This window comes from Pituophis catenifer, unplaced genomic scaffold (genome assembly GCF_029215685.1).
Source record: "Pituophis catenifer annectens isolate HBS135680 unplaced genomic scaffold, rPitCat1.0.hap2 SCAF_6, whole genome shotgun sequence".
Taxonomy (NCBI): Eukaryota; Metazoa; Chordata; class Lepidosauria; order Squamata; family Colubridae; genus Pituophis; species Pituophis catenifer.
Genome location: NW_027256886.1, coordinates 76,261,520 through 76,277,482, shown reverse-complemented (window position 1 = coordinate 76,277,482; position 15,963 = coordinate 76,261,520). Strand labels below are relative to the sequence as shown.

Here is a 15,963-nt window from a genome sequence, read left to right as displayed (position 1 = left end):
TGGCTTGCTGGAATAGAAAAGTTTTGAGGGCATGGCGGAAGGAGATCCAGGATCATTCGTATCTTCGGGGGCAGTTCGTTCCAAAGGGCAGGTGCCCCCACAGAGAAGGCTCTCCCCCTGGGGGCCGCCAGTCAACATTGTTTGACCGACAGCACCCTGAGGAGTCCATCTCTGTGGGAGCGTACTGGCCGGTGGGAGGCTACCAGTGGCAGAAGGCGGTCTCGTAGATACTCAGGTCCTAAGCCATGGAGCGCTCTAAAGATGGTAACCAACACCTTGAAGCGCACCCGGAACACCACCGGGAGCCAGTGCAGCTCGCGCAGGAGAGGTGTTACATGGGAGCGCCACGTCGCTCCCACAATCACCCGCGCAGCCGCATTCTGGACCAGTTGGAGCCTCCGGGTACTTTTCAAGGGGACCCCCATGTAGAGAGCATTACAGTAGTCCGGGTGGGAAGTGACAAGGGCATGAGTGACCGTGCGCAAGGAGTCCCGATCCAGAAGTTTTAGTAACAAATTTCATTACTTCGCTAATATGAGTAAATAAACATGTATGATTGGTTCTTGAAAAAAAAACCCTTGCCTTACAGCTTATTTATTCAGAAAGGGTTTACAGCAAGAAGTTAAGAGAAATACAGTCTTGATTCTCTAATATTATATATATTACCATACCACCTCCACTGTCAGTTTCTTTACACAATATTACAATCGTAGAAAGCACTTATCCTTTATTACTGTTTTAAACATAAGAAACTGTGATCTTTTTCAAGAAGCCACACAAATCAATATATGGTTGATCAGAAGGAAAAAGTCAAAGCCAAGGCATACCAAAGTATAAAGAATGAATGGCCCTTAAGATACGAACTTAAAAAAAAAAAAGTTGATTATAATAGTGGTGGTAGCTAAAGTAATTTCCTGTACAGGTTTGAATGTACATATGACAGATGGGTTTACTTTGGTTTCCAGCCAGTGTTACAGAAGCCAGCACTGTGTCTTATTAAGAGATCCACTTTAGCTGCCAGACTTTATTGAATGAGAAAAATAGGGTATTTAATTGGCCTGTCAGAAATATTTTGCATCTTAATTCTACAGAATTCAGCCACTTGCTTACCCATAAAGCAGATGCCCGTTCTTAACGCAAACTACCAATAGAATAACTGAAGGATTACTGGCCACCAGCATAACAAAATGGGTTTTTGACAGGGTATTGTGAAATATATATATATATATTATAAACCTCTACAATCAACTAGCAGTTCAGAAAAATATTCCAGGCAATGTTGGAGTGGTTTTCTTGGCAATCCATTAGTGCCACTCCATGAATGAATCTGTCATACCTGAAGTGCTTGGAATAGCACCCTTCGCTACTCATGAGATCTTTAGCCTTTCTATTTAAAGGTAAAGGAGGTTATTCCTATCAATATCTATTTTTGAAGCAAGCTCCCTTGAACAACTGGAATTCTGAATAAATATTCCACTGAATCAGGAACACAAATAAATGAGTTATGAGTGCAAACACATTGAAGGTCCATAGACAAGGAAAGATTGAAAGCAAACGAGGTCCAGGCAGAAAAACAACATCATGGTTTCAAAATCTAAGGGATTAATTTGGACAAAAATCAACAGCACTTTTTAGTGTGGCTGTTGATAAAAATAGGATCGCCAACATGATTACCAACATCCAATGATGGATATGGTACAAGAAGACATTGTTATATACAAGGGGCAACCACCATTCAGTGACTGTTGGAACTTATGGTGCTGAAAGGGTGGTACTTTATTAAATTTATATGCTGCCCATCTTGCTATCAATAGTGGCTCTGGTTCCAGCTATCACAGTCTCTGCCATCACATCACCTTTGCAGTTACATGATCACAAACTGGGTACTTGGCAGCCTGATCAGATCATTGCAGTATCCTGCAGTTATGCGATCATAATTTGTGAATTGTTCCTGTCAACATTCCATAAGAAAAATTTATGGGGAAGTCAGAAATCACAGTCATTTAAGGTCCTCATTTAATGACCAATAGTGATTCACTTAACAATGGTAACTAGGGACTGGCAGAATTGCCATTGCCAAGTTTCATGGTCACATGATGTCCACCTTATGACCTCATTTAGTAACAGAAATCCCAGTCCCAATTACCATCATTAAGCAAGGACTACCTATACTACATAAAGTATTGGAATAGGATAATTCCAATTATAACTAATCCAGGAGAGAAGCAACCTAGAACTAAGGAGAAATTTCCTGACAGTTAGAACAATTAACCAGTGGAACAGCTTGCCTCCAGAAGTTGTGGTTGCTTCATCACTCGAGGTTTTCAAGAAGAGACTAGACCTGTGATGGCAAACCCAATGGCATGCATGCCCAAAGTGGCATGTGAAGCCATGTCGCCCGGCATGTGCGGCCTTGCCTGTTTGTCTTCTGGGTTTCTGGCACGCATGCATGCATGACGATCAGCTGTTCTTCACCCGCGCGGCAGTGTTGAAAACTGCTGTGCGCATGCACACCAGCCAGCTGATTGTTGGGTGTGCATGCGCGCCAGAACCCGGAAGTTCGGCTTTTCCAGAGCACGATCCCTTCGCACACGCGGCAATGCCAAAAACCGGCCTGTGCACGCCGCCGGCCAGCTGATTATCAGGCGCGCATGCGCACTAGAACCCGGAAGTTCAGTTTTTCCAGAGTGTGGCCCCAACGAGCGCGTGCACGACATTTCCATGTGACCTTTTCGGCGCTCGGTGCCGAAAAGGTTCGCCATCACTGGACTAGACAGTCATTTGTCTGAAGTGGTCTAAGGGTCTCCTGCTTGAGCAGGGGGTTGGACTACAAGACGTCCATGGTCCCTTCCAACTCTTTATATTGTTATTCAGGAACAAAGTTATCCAGGTTTAATTGTCCCCATCTGCCAGGAAAATTATTGGACTGATTTTGAGACAGTTGCCATCCACAATTTACCATATTGAAGACCATATTTTGCCTTTAAAAGCAAGATAAGGGATGGAAAGAGTGTTCAAATCACATTTAATTCCAATTCTACTAAATGTTCTATAACTCGTATATCAGTGCCTGGTACAGATGCCATAGGAAGCAACTACTGTAATAGTTCTTTCTAATTATGTACCAAACAGCAAATACAGAATATGAAAATACTTCCTCTTCTATTCGTCTCTATAGCGTCTACTCTACTTTATAACCTCTAAAAATTTTAAAAGTTGTGTTCTCTTCCGAAAGGCATAACATTTTATATAAATAAAGGATTGTCAAAAGGATGATTTTAAGCCTGAATAATTAAGAATTAAATATATTATTCCTCCCAACAGAAGATATATTACTAATATGTAAATATCTTCCCTGTTCTATCTTGCCTTTAGAAAAGAAAAAAAGTGGCAAACTTAAAAAAGAAAACATTGACATGTCACTCAATAAACAAAGCTCATTGAAAGACGGTGTTTTTGAAATGCACATGTTGTGTAAAAAGTTATGCCAGTGTACAACAGAGGAAGGAAAACAGATGGAAGCTTCTCTCGAGGGTAGTATAGATTTAGCAGCACTGGGTTCTTTCCACAATATGTGTGTTCCTTTGTTTCTCATAAGTTAAAATGTTTTAAGATTTAAAACCATATTTATTATCATTCAAAAGCACAATTAGGTTTTAATGCATTTTTCAGAAGTGCTGGAAATTCCAAAAAAAGGATTACGATTATTTAAATCTAAGAGCCAAGAGCTTTGAGTCAGAAATTGTTGTTCCGTGTAACCTTCTTGGCAGTATGTTCAGCGTCTGATGCTTCCTCTATGCAGCTGTTTCTTCCTTCTTCTTCTTTTCTTCATGATCTTGTAACCATGCACTGAAGCAATATTTATGTTTAACTGCCTTCTGATGTAGCAGAAATATCCACTGAGTGAAGGCTTTGTAGCCCTGAATAAATTTTTCTAATGTTTATACCACTAGAAATATTATCAAGAGTTCCACAGATATAGAGGAAATATTTCTCCCAGATTTTATTGAAATATACAGAAGTTGAAACAAAACGGTTTACTAACCAACAGCCAACCACCCACAGACATTATTTGATATGAAAGCACATTAATAGTTGGACATGCCTTGGGAATTAGAAGGAATGGAAAATAGAATATAACTCTTTCTGCATGGAAGTTCCATTTTCTTGGTCACAAAAAATATCTTCTTTTAAACTTAAATCCCTGAAGTTCCACTGAATATTCAACACGATCTTTTAAATACCTCTTTTCCCATTATTCCTGGTTGTAGAATAACTATAGAAAATTCCTTTAAAAATTGTATATAAACAGTGATGCAACAGAGTAGGCTCTGGCACCAAAAAAATGTAGAAACTGTCGTTTATTTGTGGTGTCTTGCAATTGGCTACCAGTTTTTAAATGTTCACAGTCGTTTCTGAAAAATTTTTATGGCAGGCAGGCAGGCAGGCAGGCAGGCAGAAAGAAAGAAAGAAAGAAAGAAAGAAAGAAAGAAAGAAAGAAAGAAAGAAAGAAAGAAAGAAAGAAGGAAGGAAAGATCCTAGCTCATGAAATGTCACAGAAACTCCAAAGAACCCTCATGGTATATATGTTTAGGAGAAGGGAGTTTGTGACAAAAGATCCTTTCAGATTTTTTAAATAGTGGTATTTTGAGAATAAAACTGCACATTTAATCTTTGAATGCAAGGTAAATATGCACTTTCAAGAACAAATTATTTTCATTCCAGCATCCAGTTCTCAGTACTCAGATTTCTAAAGTGGCTCCATTTCCTAGAAAGCGCTTGGCCGCTCGTGACAAATTGATCTATTCTAGTATTGGTTACCAATAGCTGAGACATCAATTATTGATGTGCCTGTAACCCTAAGAAAGTGTGTCCAAACATCATTATAGCTTTACTGTAGTGTGGTATTCATCAAATAGAACTATAAGGGTCTTTAGCCTTTAAGATGGCTAGTTACCTAGTTATCTTCAAGACCGCCTGCTACTACCGATAACCTCCCATCGACCTGTGCACTCCCACAGAGAGGGCCTCCTCGGGGTGCCATCAGCCAAACAATGTAGGCTGGTGACCCCCAGGGGGAGGGCCTTCTCTGTGGGGGCACCTATCCTATGGAACCAGCTGCCCCCTGAGATAAGGAGAATCCAAGACCTCGGTGCCTTCCGCCGTGCCCTTAAAACTTCCTTTTTTCATCAAGCTGGGCTGGTTTAACATATTTTTAAATTTTTAATTTTTAATTGGTTTGTCATTTTAAACTGGGGCCAAATTAATATATATTCTTTTAATTGTTCTTAATGTTTGTATTGTATGTTTTATCTGGCTGTACACCGCCCTGAGTCCCTTGGGAGAAGGTGCGGTATATAAATTTGAAATAAAAAATAAAAATAAAAGATGGCAACCTTCAATGTTTGCTTGTTGACAAGGCACAGCAAAAACAGTAGAATTTATCTTCCAAGTAAAAATTGGAACATAGCAGATATAATTCAAAGGAGGAGGAGGGAACTATAGTGCTATTGCTATTACTATTCCTAAGAATTACAATCAACACAACTTATCCTGGATGAAGTGTTCCAGTCACCAATGTATATCCTTTTTTATTTTTATTTAGAAACACTTGTACCATTTTTAGTCAGAGAAAAAAACAATCTAAATACCTTAAGTTAACTGGAGCTATACAAAATTGTTTCAAGATATTGTTAAATAATAATAGGTGAAACCAAGGGATGAGCAGGAAAAATACAAGTGACGGATTTAAGACTTTTATATGTGTAAGATATACCATTACATGGCATGTGATTAGATATGACAATTGGGAGTAAAAGTAAGAGTAAAAGTTTCAGGGTATATCTGTGAATTCTTCAGTTTGGAAATATGAGTTTCTACTTCTAATAAAATCACAATTGCTTCCATTTTTATCTGAAATACTGAGTAGCTAAGTGACCTAAATTTGAACTGAATTATGCAGTTGCTTGAATAAGACACTAGAGGGAAACAATACAATATTATTCAGTGGAACCTCAGAGCTCCAGGTAATTTTAGAAGAGCACTTATTTAGGAAGACTTGCAGTTGAGTTTCACTTCCTACTTGTAGTCTCATCACCTCATCTGTGTTTTGTTCAACACTTTCCAGAAAATCTCACAACTGGAGTTCCAAACATACCTACGAAAATTGTCACAAAGGTTCAAATATGGCACCACTAATGGTGTAATTGTATAATTTTTGGATTTAGTTGTGATCTTGATTCACTCAAGTGACTTGCACAATTAATGCAGCATTGGTAACTATCCAAATAAGGCATTTTTTAAAAAAAACCAGTACTGTTAAGATATTTCTCATGATTGCCAAATTATGATACCAATTATCAAAGCTGCATTAAAACAAGATAAGACACCAAATGCATTATTAAAATTGTGTTTAGAATTAGAAAAGTAAGAAATAAGCTAGTCTTGTCCAAATTCTTTTAGTTTCTCTCTCTCCATCTCTGTCTCTCTCCTTCCTCATACACAGGAAATTATACTTTTCTTAAGTGGAAAAAATATTTCTTCACCTTATCACTGAAAAATCAGTTAATTTTCATTTTGTAACAGGTGGATCAATTAAGGATGAGGAATCGGGAATTAATTTGCTAGAAGCCAAGGTGCCTCAGCTTATTACATTATGTTGGCATTTAAGGCCAATGATATTTATATGACTTACTTTATTTTTCCCAATAAACATGGCAGCTGATTATATCCATATGAACTTGTGGTTCAACTCATTGATATAAAAATGCTTATTCTGAGATTCAGCCAGTGTCTACCGTTTTCATTCTGCATGCCATTTTCATGAGTTCTTTACAGTAAAGATACCTGAGACTCAAGTAAACCTAATTCCATATGGAATTATGGAACGTTCTGGTTACCACCTTTAAAGCGCTCCACGGCTTAGGACCTGGTTATCTACGGGACCGCCTGCTACCACCAATAGCTTCCCACCGGCCAGTACGCTCCCATAGAGAGGGGCTCCTCCGGGTGCCGTCGGCCAAACAATGTCGACTGGCGGCCCCTAGGGGGAGAGCCTTCTCTGTGGGGGCACCTACGATCTGGAACGAGATCCCCCCGGAGATACGGAGGATCCCGGATCTGCGCACCTTCCGTCGCGCGCTTAAAACATTTTTATTTCATCAAGTTGGCCTGGCCTAAATCTTCTCCTTTTTTAAATTTAAATTTTAAACACAAATTTTAATCTGTTTAATTATGGGGTATTTTAAAATTCAGCCAAATTATTTAATCCGTTTTAATCTATTTTAAATTTTGTATCTCTGTGTTTTATCTTCTGGCTGTTCACCGCCCTGAGTCTTTCGGGAGAAGGGCGGTATAGAAATTTAATAAAATAAAATAAATAAATAAAATAATAATGTTTGTTTGACTCAAATAAACCTAACTCCATGTGGAATAATGTCTATTTTGAGCCAATTTTCCAAGCTATATGAATACAGAACTTTGGGTATTTTTTGCCTGAAGTGGGAATGTTTTCTAGCATGTGTTACAGGAAAAGAACGCTTGACCTGAACCTCTTCTAGATAAATGGTCAAATGCTTCAAGAATATTAAAGCTGAGTGATTGATTAATTGGAAAGCTGGCAATGAAGATGATCACCGTAAATATCTCTCTACTCAAAATATTTGATCAAGCTATATTGAAACCCCTGAAGAAAAAGTAACAAAACATTCCAAGCAACTTCCCATGGTTGCTTTGAGTCATACCAGTTATTTTTACAGAAGTTGAAATTTATCACACAAACTTGGTTTTCCTCCCCCCCCCCAAGTTCAAAAACAATATTAAACAAATATTAAAATGCAGATTAAAGTCAGGGAAAGTTCTTACACTATGGGGGATTATTTATAAGCTAAAGTACAGAACATTTCTGTGACATGTTCAGTTTTAAAATCTTAGCTTAAAGCATCTGCCAATTATAATTACCGGTTGCCTGGACATCTTAGCTGCCTGCTGGGCACTGGATTTCTGTACTCCCTCAACCCTCAAAAACCAGACCTTTGAATAACAAGAATTTTTACTTTGAATAACAAGGATGTGGTGGGCAGCCAGTTTTAAGTGAAATCCTGATTCCGTACAAGAAAGCTGGTGAATAAATATAATATCTGCATTCAAATAGTAATAATCTGCATAAATTGCAAAAAACATGACATGTGTCAGCCAAGGCAAAGTGGCTGGGCTTAGAGGTCACTGATCTCCAATACTCTCAGGCACAAAAACGTGTGAAAAGGATAAGGAAGCTGTAGCTGACTTTCACAGCAGATGTCCTGCCACCAAAATGTGAATCCACAGAATTCGCTATGTGAAATCTTGGAAAGCTGCTGAAAGTAATAAAAGCAATGTGGAACTCCACGGCCCAATCAAATTCAGCTACTTTCCTATCTAAGCCATGTTTCGTTCTTTACCCTCTTCAGCTAGCAAGCAGCACCTTGAATTAAAAGTTTGAACACCTTTGAAAGAAGTTCGGAATATCTTTTTAAAAACTACCCAACTGAGGTGTTAAGGCTTGGAAGAGGGTTCTTACAGACACCTGGGAGTTGACTAGTAGTAAATGTTAACACCACCATGTGAAAGTCTTGCCAGGTTGCTTCTAGGCAGCTGCTGCTGATCTTTTCAACACATTGTTACTAACTTTAATTAATTGTTTTCTCTCCCTGCTCAGCAAATGAGTATATCAGAGGGATCATCAACACAAGAATCAGAGGGGAAAAAGTCCTTTTTTTCTGGCTGCCAGAATGGCATGAATTTTTTAAGCATCCCAGTTAAAGAAAGACACTTTATAGCTGAGATAGGGGTGCTATATATTACAGGGCATATATTAAAACCTACTGGGCTGGTAACGTGAAATATGTTTAAAGCACATGATAAAAAACTGAACATCTTACTTATGTTTAGCTTATATGAGGCATTAAAACAAACAAAAAAATGGATAAGAGTTTACATTTTTCAATTCGTGTTTTCTTCCTACTGACTGCATAGACACTTACTTCCGTGTTTATCATTATTGTCAACAATTCAGAAGGATGTTTGTTGCTTTCAGTCCTGAGAGAGGCTAGCCTAGTCCACCTTTTCAAGATCACCTCAGGTTGGCCAGTGCTGTCACTTCCAAAGCTGAGAGACTTGAGAGTCATGGCATAAACAGAAATAATAGCTGCTATCGTACCACTGTTCTACTGGGCCACTGTTCTCCTTATTATCAATTATATTGATAATATTGTATTTTCATCGAATAGAGAATCCAACCAGGTTCAAATTCCAAGTATAAGTTAAAACAATATAATTATATTTGGGACGTGTTGGGCCCATATTTTTAAACCAAACATATATCGAGGGGTACTGAATTAGAAGAATACAGCTCATCTGTCTGGAACCCGCACTGCATATCATACATTAATACAATTGAACGTGTCCAGAAATATTTCACAAGAAGAGTCCTCCACTCCTCTGCTTGCAACAAAATACCTTATGCCACCAGACTTGAAATCTAATTGATTTGATTTGATTTTGATTTTATTACATTTCTATACCGCCCTTCTCCCGAAGGATTCAGGGCGGTGTACAGCCATATTAAAACAAACCCATCACAAAAATTAAAAACCGTTAAAATAAATTAAAGCAATTTGGCCGTTATTAAAACCCTTAGCTAAAACTCCTTTAAAACCAATTAAAACCCATTAATTTATTCGGTCAGGCCAGGCTTGATTGAACAATAGAGTCTTCAGCGCACGAAGGAAGGCGCGGAGGTTGGGGATCCTTCTTATATCCGGGGGCAGCTCATTCCATAGGGCAGGAGCCCCCACAGAGAAGGCTCTCCCCCTGGGGGTTGCCAGCTGACATTGCTTGGCCAACGACACCCTGAGGAGGCCCTCTCTGTGACAGTATATCGGACAGTGGGAGGCATTCGGTGGTAAAAGGCGGTCCTGTAGGTATCCCGGACCTAAGCCATGGAGCGCTTTGAAGATTGTGACAAGCACCTTGAAACGCACCCAGAAGACCACTGGGAGCCAGTGCAGCTCGCACAAGAGAGGTGTTACCCGGGAGCGACGAGTTGCTCCCATAACCATTCGCGCTGCCGCATTCTGGGCCTAGAAAACATAGAACTACACTGCCTTTGGTATTATCTGCTACAATGTCCTACCTGTCAATGACTACTTCAGCTTTAACCACAACAATACATGAGCAAACAATAGATACAAACTTAAAGTGAACCGCTCCAAACTCAATTGCAGAAAATACAACTTCAGCAACAGAATGGTCAATGCCTGGAATGCAGTACCTGACTCTGTGGTTTCATCCCAAAACCCCCAAAATTTTAACCTAAGACTGTCTACTGTTGACCTCACCCCATTCCTAAGAGGTCTGTAAGGGATGTGCATAAGAGCACCAGTGTGCCTACTGTCCCTGTCCTAATGTTTCCTCTATTTGTATCTATTTTATGTATTCAATTCATGCTTATAATTATATAAATTACCTAATACGTTGACAAATAAATAAATAAAAATAAGGCATGGTTTTAACACTGGAGGAAGAAACACCAATAATCTGAAGCATGCTAATGGCATTTCTCCAAAAACACAAATGATTTGGAAGCTGAGATTATCTCTATAACTACAAAGATCAAAATCATGCAGATAGTGGATTTTCTTGAGATACTCTATGGAAATGAAAGCCAGGTTTTTGGGGGCGGAGGAATCAGGACTGAAAAAATACTAATGGTTTTGAATTTTGATGTTGAAAAACACCCAAGAAAATGAAGAACTGGATCATATCGGAGTTCTTGAACCGAGTTCTTGATCAAGGTACAAATGACCAGACTCAAATTATATTTTGGACACATTATGCAAAGATCTAAGCTGCCTTGAGAAGCCTATAATGGTAGGAAAGATGGAAAGAAAGAGAAACAGGTTGACCAGTAGCAAGGATTGACTCAGTGATAAAGAGCTGCAGAACTCTATTGGGGACAGCTATGTGATTGAAAGCTCGGAATTAAACATGTTATATCAATATGCAGATTCAAATATTTCTATTCTTAACATTGAATCACTTAAACTATGCTGTATTATATACTACACTATTAATATCTAGGCCTATGGATCAGTGGTGGGTTGCCTCTGGTTCAGACCGGTTCGCAAGAACCAGTAGTAAAATCAGTGGGAGGCCCCACCCATTACCCCGGATGTCATCATCAGCATGCGCAGAAGCAAGGTGCATGAGCAGAAGCAAGACACGTGCGCAAGGGAAGTGAGCACGCGAGTGTGATCCCGTTGCGAACCGGTGGTAAAGGTAAGTAGAACCCACCCCTGCTATGGATGTATCTAATTCCTAAATTTTTTATGTATAGTTCTGCTCTTTACTGCCATATAACAAAGCCATCAGCCCCTATTTATTCACCTTCCACTTAGTTGGATTTTGTTGCTATCTGCTGCTCTTCTGAATTATTACCTAAGCATTGGCTTTGTAATTTCTCAGCCAGGGTTGGGGTAAAAAAATGAAAGTGTCTGCCAGTTGTTGGCTGGCTAGCTATCTGCACTGTCAGCATCTCTATGGGGTGGTAGGTCTGCTAAACTCTGCTTCTGGCTACTCCGATCCCCCAATTGCAAATTCTTCCTCTCCTACACCATACAATTCTTCCTTTAATACCCATCCACACTCTGATGCTTTCAGCATTTTCCTTGTATAATTGGAAACTGGGTGTTGTCTGGTGCTCTTCACAGTCTATCTATCTTACACAGGAAATAATATGGAAAAAGCAAGACCATCACTGATTCGCAAGGAGTATTATTCATTTTTCTTTCCTTTTTTTTTACTTTATGGGCTGATCTGCATGCCATCTCAATTACAGAGTGACTCTAGGCAGCTTACACAATAGACATAACTGCCAGCCCTTTTGAGGTAGGCCAGTTCAACAAACAGACCTGGTAGGGATTCTGGGAATGTTCTTTATTCTTATTAAAACAGAATCTTGGAAGTTTCTCTCTGCCTCATCTTAAAGATTCACACATTCCTTCCCCATTCCCAAGACCAAGTCCGCATTTTTTCACAAGAGATGACAAGTCACACCTTCAATTACACGCAGGGACCATTGCTAGCTAATGGCAGCTTGCAGAACAGAATTATAATGGGCAAAGTGAGAAACACCAGTGGCATTTTGGAGCCATTTTTAAAGGGGATAAAGCATGACCCTTGCATTTTTAAAATAAATCTTGCAAAACAGATCCTATCATAAAACTTTTTACTGTGTAATGAAAAAAGAGACATTTTCTAAGATATAGTAGTCATTAATCTTTCCATATGTGGACAATTATACCAAGAAAAATGACAAATACTTTCCATCGATGACAATTATGTGAAAAGACACCAGGCTTCAATGTTAATCACTGCTAGAGTATATTGATAGTGTAAACAAAGGCACTCAAAATTTAGTTACATTTCCAAACTGAACCACTGCATTCTTTATCAAAATATTTTTTTCCAATTTTTCTAAATTAGCCTTATGAAGAAGATAATTATACCTTTTGCCTATTCTTCAACTCAATGCTTCTACACATATTTCTACTGTTTAGAGTAAGTGTAGTATGTGATCTCCACTCTGTAATCTTATGACCATATCAGCAGCTTTAAGATACTCATAGAAATGCTGCACCTAGTTGTGGTGAAATACATCTTAGATACAACCAGGTGGTGTAAGAGGTTTTCTTTTCTGTGGCTTCACTAAATCTTTACAATTTTCTGCCAAAGGTTTCATGTTTTTAAATCAGATTTAATTGCATGCACTTTAGATTTACATATATTTTAGTCATCTCTTTATGTTCAATTGTAACTTGTTATATATTTTTAAATTATTATTATTAACCACTTTTGATGACAATGTACGAAGCTGCAATATATGATAATCGTCTTTGTCATCACAAAAAAATCCTACATCTAAACATCCCTTCTTCCTTTAATTAACAATTGATTTTAGTGAAAAAGAATCATGAAAGTTTTAAAAATTATGGCATCAGATCCTTTCCAATTCAATGCCCTCCTGTCCCCTTAAACTTAAACTTCCAGAATGCCTTTCACAAAGTTGGAGTAAAAGAAATGAGCTTACTTTGATTACAGCCCACATTATTATATTGCTATTATCTGTAGAAGTGTACTAAAGTTTACTAAAATCTATGAGTTAATAATTTCTTGGTTTTCAAGTTCCCTTAAAGATTAATATGGTTACCTCTGAAGATGTATTAATGACCTAAGTCCATCAAACATTGGGCAGCACAAAAAAGAAAAAAAGTTAAAAAGAAACAAAGAATATAAATTGGTCAAAATTGAATGAACTTTTATGCAAGAACACAGATTACTCAGGTTTCTGACCACTTGTAAGGCTTTGCTTTAAAAACATATTTAAAATTAAAATAAAATATTGGTGCTAAAGTGAGAATTACTTGAGCAGTAAAACGGATGCAACAACATAGCACTATCAACCTCCTGATATAAGCTATAGCCCATCATTAATTCAAAAAAGGATCTATAAAGTTTCTGATGGGTACAGAGAAGCTTTGGGTTTGATTTTTTTTTTAATTCACAAATCCTTTGTGAATTAGTTGATTTGGGGCAAATTCATACAGTGTTTTTCTCACATATCATCTGTAATAATTACAGAGCTTCCTGCACTTGGCAAATTACTTACTCTAACAGCTGCTTTGCCATTCTCTCTTACACAATCGCATCACATTTTTTGTTCCTTAAGTGGATTGTGTGAATTCACCTCTTGTAAGGAAAAGGTTGGAGTATAAGAAAAAGAGCTGACACAGTACAAATTATTTGGGCAAAAGGCAGAGTTAGCTAGAGATCATTCTTTTCTCTAGGGCCCCATCAGCACTCAGTTAAGAAGAGAGGAAAGATGGAATAATATTTTAGCTTTGAACCCCAAATGATTTCTACTTACCCAAACACACGGACTGCAAGAACAAAAGAGCAAGGAAAATACTCTTGGTTGAACAAGGAGACTTCATGTTTCCTGAAAGAGAACAGAAATCTTTATCATTTCAGCCCTACTGTAGGGATACTCATGCCATTAAATGAAATAAGATCACATCCCCAAATATAAAATGGCCAAAAAGTGTCCCCAAAACATATCTAAGTGCAAAAATAAAACAAAGCCTTGAATTGAAGAAAACAGTGCATAGTTCTTTCTTAAAAGATAAGAAACCACATAAGTAGAAGAAAAAATATTCTGTTTTCCCTATTACCTGACTTATAGAATAATAAGTGTATGTCCATGAGCTCAATTTTGCAATAGTAGATTATTGGGGTTTTTTTCTGATATATACCATGTTTCCCACAAAATAAGACAGGGTCTTATATTAATTTTTGTTCCAAAAGATGCATCATGGCTTATTTTCCAGTTAGGTCTTATTTTGGGGGAAATACAGTACTAAACGCCTCCGTCTGCTGACCATCTTAACTGGGGCATATTTTTGGGGTAGGGCTTATATTACAAGCATCCTGAACAATCACACTAGGGCTTATTTTCCGGTTGGGTCTTATTTTCAGAGAAACAGGGTAATATTGTTGGCTTATTTGCCTCTTGTTGCACACCAGACACATAGCATGTATTACTCTTCCCTCTCCCCTAGTTGTGACTTACACACCCATACCACATCAGTAGGAGGCTTCAACTTTGGTCGCTACCGGTTCGCTTGTGGGCACGCAACACTTCTGCGCATGCACAGAAGCTTCTGAGCATGCACAGAGACATCCGGGCGGGTGGGTGGAGCCTCCTGCCACCACCGCTACCTGTTCGCCCAATCTGGGGCAGACTGGTAGTAACCCACCACTGTACCACATTCTGTACTGGACTATTGCTAAAGAAAACAACCCTTTCTTATTCTTTACCCAAGTTTTGATTGGGTGATTTACCACATTGCTCTGCCAACTGGCCCTAACCCTACCAGGTCATTGTTACAAGTTTCCAGTAGAATGTAGGATAAACTAATTGTTTGTTGAAAAGCATAATAATTCCAGAGTTTCACAATGAGTTACGGACAGCAACAAAACAGGCAAGGCATAGAATGAGCACCACCACCAGCAAATATTAAGATATCTGAACTAATGCAGTTGTAAATAATGAATACTATAATTAAAATTGCAGTTGCGGAACAGATCAGATTAGCCTGCCTTTCAGCCTAGGTACTGCATTGAAGCTGTGCTTCTTGTATGTACTTAGTGATCAAAGATTGGTAGCAGAAATTCCACCATATAAATCTTGCTGGATAGCCCAAGGCCTGGAGTATATGGCTTATGTTGACTGTGCATCCTAACAAGGACTTACTCATCTGTTCTGTTTTTGACAGAGCTATCTCCCCTCAAATAGGAGAACATCATGTTCTTCTGCCCTAGATGCTAAGTAAAATTATACTGAGGTGCTTCATTAGATCCAATCAGTATTCCAATATAAACAGGTTTGCCACTTTTTCATCTATCTCCAGTCATGCAAAAATTTGTGCTTGGCAAGCTCTAAATGTATATAACCTTTCAAAGCAGAATTAGGACAGAGTGCCATGGTGACTTAATTTTTGTAGAGGAGAACCACGTTCATGGCGGCAAAAGCATTTCATGAAGTAAGTTGCATCTCACAAAAGTTTGTGTCCGACTGATTCCATGATTTAGGAAGGATCATTGTCCTGATCATCAGCTGTCCTCAAGTCACTGATCCTGAATGACTCAGGGACACAGATGCACTTAGCAGACCAAGTTTATGCAGCAACAGAAACTATTTTCCACAGTACCCCACCATATGTTTGTAATATTGTCTCTTTTCTATCAAATATAACTATGGTTCACACACTACTATCTCTGTTACCTTAAAACTAGATTATTGAAATGTTCCCTATAATGCATTCCCTAAAAACTAAATGGAACATCCAATTTAAGCAAAACTGACGT

General features: G+C 38.5%; 1 protein-coding gene across 1 annotated transcript in view; it reads right to left on the bottom strand.

The window, feature by feature from the left end:
- CDH23 (cadherin related 23) overlaps positions 1 to 15,963 on the bottom strand; it is a 639,510-nt gene that overhangs the window by 596,521 nt on the left and 27,026 nt on the right. The window contains exon 2 of the mRNA XM_070946306.1: positions 13,964 to 13,976. Coding sequence (XP_070802407.1) covers positions 13,964 to 13,976 — 13 coding nt within the window. The remainder of the gene's footprint in view (positions 1 to 13,963; positions 13,977 to 15,963) is intronic.